Source organism: Lepidothrix coronata, unplaced genomic scaffold (assembly GCF_001604755.1).
Source record: "Lepidothrix coronata isolate B3197 unplaced genomic scaffold, Lepidothrix_coronata-1.0 Scaffold352, whole genome shotgun sequence".
Lineage (NCBI taxonomy): Eukaryota > Metazoa > Chordata > Aves > Passeriformes > Pipridae > Lepidothrix > Lepidothrix coronata.
In genome coordinates this window covers 270,503-273,620 of record NW_016690532.1, presented here as the reverse complement: position 1 = coordinate 273,620, position 3,118 = coordinate 270,503, and the positions used below count along the sequence as shown (strand labels likewise).

The window sequence follows — 3,118 nt, the reverse complement described above, 5'->3', positions numbered from 1 at the left end:
CTCAACCCCTCAATGACCCCCCAAATCCCTCCCCATTCCCTGCCCCCTTTTACCCCCAAATCTCCCCCTCCCCAATCCCCTCCATCCCACCCCCAAATCCCCCAAGTCCCTCCGCCAAGACCCCGACAAGCCCCGCGCCCGCAAGGACGACGACACCCCCGAGGCCTCCAACCCCAAGAAATCCATGAAAAAGGCAAGTTCCCCTCCCCAACGGGGGGTCTCTGTGGCGTGGGGGGGGTCTCTGTGCCCACCCCGTGCCCGCTGACCCCCCCTGGCCCCCCCGGCAGCGCCGCAAGCGGGTTCCCAGCGCCGAGGGACCCCCGAGCTCGTCCCGCCGCTCCCAGTCCCAGGTTTGCCGCCGCCCCCCAGGAGGAGGAGGAGGAGGAAGAGAATCTCCCAAACTCCGGCAGGCGCAGGACGGCCGGGGGGGGGATTTGGGTGGGGCTGCTGGGGGCCCCCCCGGCTCTGAGCCCCCCCAATCTCTATCCCCCCATGGTTTGTAGATGGTGGTGATCGAGCAAAACGGGTCCTTCCAGCTCAAGAACTTCATCTGCGACCACTGTTTCGGGGCCTTTCGGAGCAGTTACCACCTCAAACGGCACATCCTCATCCACACTGGTGGGGGCACCAATTAACACACCCTAATTAACCCCTCACGGCCTTAATTAGCCCTCTACTCCCCCCCATCCCAATTCCCCCCCAGTTAGGTGTTAATTAACCCCCTGAACCCCCCCCAGTTTAGGGGAGAAGCCCTTTGAGTGTGACCTGTGCTCCCTCCCTCCCCGATCCCAGTCACCCCTTAATCCCACAACTCCCCCCCTCCTCCTCCATTCCCACACCCTCTAATTACCCCCAGGGGTGTTAATTACCCCCCCAACTCCCCCTCACTTTAGGGGAGAAGCCCTTTGAGTGCGACGTGTGCGACATGCGCTTCATCCAGAAGTACCACCTCGAGCGGCACAAGCGGGTGCACAGTGGGGAGAAGCCCTACCAGTGCGAGCGCTGCATGCAGGTAATTCCATGGGAAATCCCACCTGGAATTCCCTTGGAAACCCCCAGAAGCGCCCCCACCCCGAATTCCAACCCTAATCCCCTCCATCCCGCAGAGTTTCTCCCGCACGGACCGGCTCCTGCGGCACAAGCGGATGTGCCAGGGCTGCCAGGGCAAGAACCCCCCTGACTCCCAGCTCCTGCTGTGAAATTCTGGGAATTCTGGGGGTGCTGGAGGAAGGGGGAGCCTCCCTCCTGCACCCCCCACTCTCTGCATCCTCTGCTTCACCCGGATTTTTCACCCTGAGCTGAGAACTCCTAAAAAAACCTGGAGCGTTCCCAGTGTGAAAAACTCGGATCTTTCCCAACCTTCTGACCTAAAAACTGGGATAATGAGCCCAAAAATCCTCCTGGAATCTTCAAGCTGTGCCCTCCTCATCGTTGGATCCCTAAATCCACCCCACATTCCCCCATAGGACAGACTGGGACCCCCCAAACTGCCCCAAATCCCAGCAGGTTTGGGGTACCTAGGACACAGGTAGGAGGGTCCCGCTGGGAATGAAATCTCCAAACCTGCTTTTTTGGGGGGAAAAAGGAGGAAAACTGAGGATTTTGGGGGGTGTCTTGGCTTCGGGAGGGTGGCAAATTCCCCCTTTTTATGGAAAGCAGAAAGAAAATGAGGAACTTGGGGGTGTCCCTGTTTTGGGACTCAGCAGCACTTCCCATTCCCTCTGGAATTCCTGTGTATTCCAGGGACGTTTCCCCTGTTTCCATGTGGTTTTGGGGGGGCTCCCTGTGTCTCCCCCTGCACCTGTGGCGGGGGCTGCACCCGGGGGGGGGGGCAAAGGGACCCCCATTTCCCAGAAAACCCCATTCCCAGGGGGAGGAAAATCCTGGAAACCTCCGTTCTCTGGGGTGGGAAAACCATGGATCTGCTGAGGGGGAGTGGTTGGAAAATCCAGGATGCCCCAAAAAACTCTGGGGGTCCCCCCAGTGTTCCCCCCCACATTTTGGGGGTCTCATGCCTCCCCCAATCACAGACTGCTCCAAGGGGGGACAAAGCTGATGAATTTTGCCCCCCCCCCAGTGACACTTCGAAAAAGGCTTTGGCTCTACTGAGCCCCCCCCGCTAAATTTGGGGGTCAGGGAGGGTGGTTTGAGGGCTCCAGGGGGTGGGTTGGGGGAATTCTGGGGGGGTTTTGGGGCCCCCCCAAACCCGGGGGGGTGGTCACACACACCACCCCTCTGCCCTCCCCAGATTCATTTTTGGGGTGTTTTGTTGGGTTTTGGGGGTTTATTACAGTTATTTTGCTATGGGGAGGGGGGGTCGGGGGTCACCCCCGGGGGGAGGGGTCACTTTTAAACGGTAGTTTTTTCTAAGGGTCCCCAAATTTCGTGTCCCCCACCCATGTCCCCAAAATGTCGTCCTTTCCTCCCCCACCCCCCGTGTGCCCTCCCCTTCCTTTAGGGTTTATTTAAATAAAACTTTGGGGTTTTGCTTTTTTTAACCTAAATTTGGTTTCTTCAGGGGCGAGGGAGTGGTATTTGGGGGGACCCCCAGAACCTATTTGTGCCTCCCCCCCCAGACCCCAAAAATGGGAGGGGAATCATTAAACTGGAGGGGGGGTGTCCCCAAACGACCCCCAAATATCCCAGTGGTGCCCCCCCTTTATCCCTGGAGAGGGGTCCCCAAGTGCCCCCCACTTTATCTCTGGAGGAATCCCCAAGTTTGGGGGGCTTCCCAATGCCCCCCCAAAATAACCCAGGAGTGCCCCCACTCCCGCCCCATTGGTGCCCCCCATCACCTTAGGGGGGGTCCCAAGCCTCTCCTCCTCCTAGACCCCCTCTTGCCCCCCCAGATTCACAACCCCTCCAAAAATTTCCATCACTTTATTTTGCAAAAATAGAAAAGTCCCGAGACCTCCCCTCAGCACAGAGGGAGTGGGGGAGGGCTGTAAACATGGCTGGGGGGCCCCCCAAAAGCGGGGGATGGCTAGCGGGGGGGGGGGGGGCCTTAAAACGGGGCGGGGGGCCCCCCAAAAGGGGGGGATGGGCAGGGGGGGGGGGGGGGGCCTTAAAACGGGGCGGGGGGCCCCCCAAAAGGGGGGGATGGGCAGGGGGGGGGGGG

General features: G+C 59.9%; 1 protein-coding gene across 4 annotated transcripts in view; it reads left to right on the top strand.

Annotated features, from left to right (window-relative positions):
• Positions 1–2,147, top strand: part of ZNF740 (zinc finger protein 740) — a 5,614-nt gene extending 3,467 nt beyond the window's left edge. For 2 of the 4 annotated variants that reach the window (XM_017838687.1, XM_017838689.1), the window contains exons 4-8: positions 107–193; positions 288–350; positions 504–618; positions 894–1,012; positions 1,107–2,147. In XM_017838687.1, coding sequence (XP_017694176.1) covers positions 107–193; positions 288–350; positions 504–618; positions 894–1,012; positions 1,107–1,199 — 477 coding nt within the window. In that variant the 3' untranslated portion in view covers positions 1,200–2,147. The other 2 variants (XM_017838690.1, XM_017838691.1) reach the window with 2 other exon arrangements.
• The last annotated feature ends 971 nt before the right edge of the window (positions 2,148–3,118 follow it).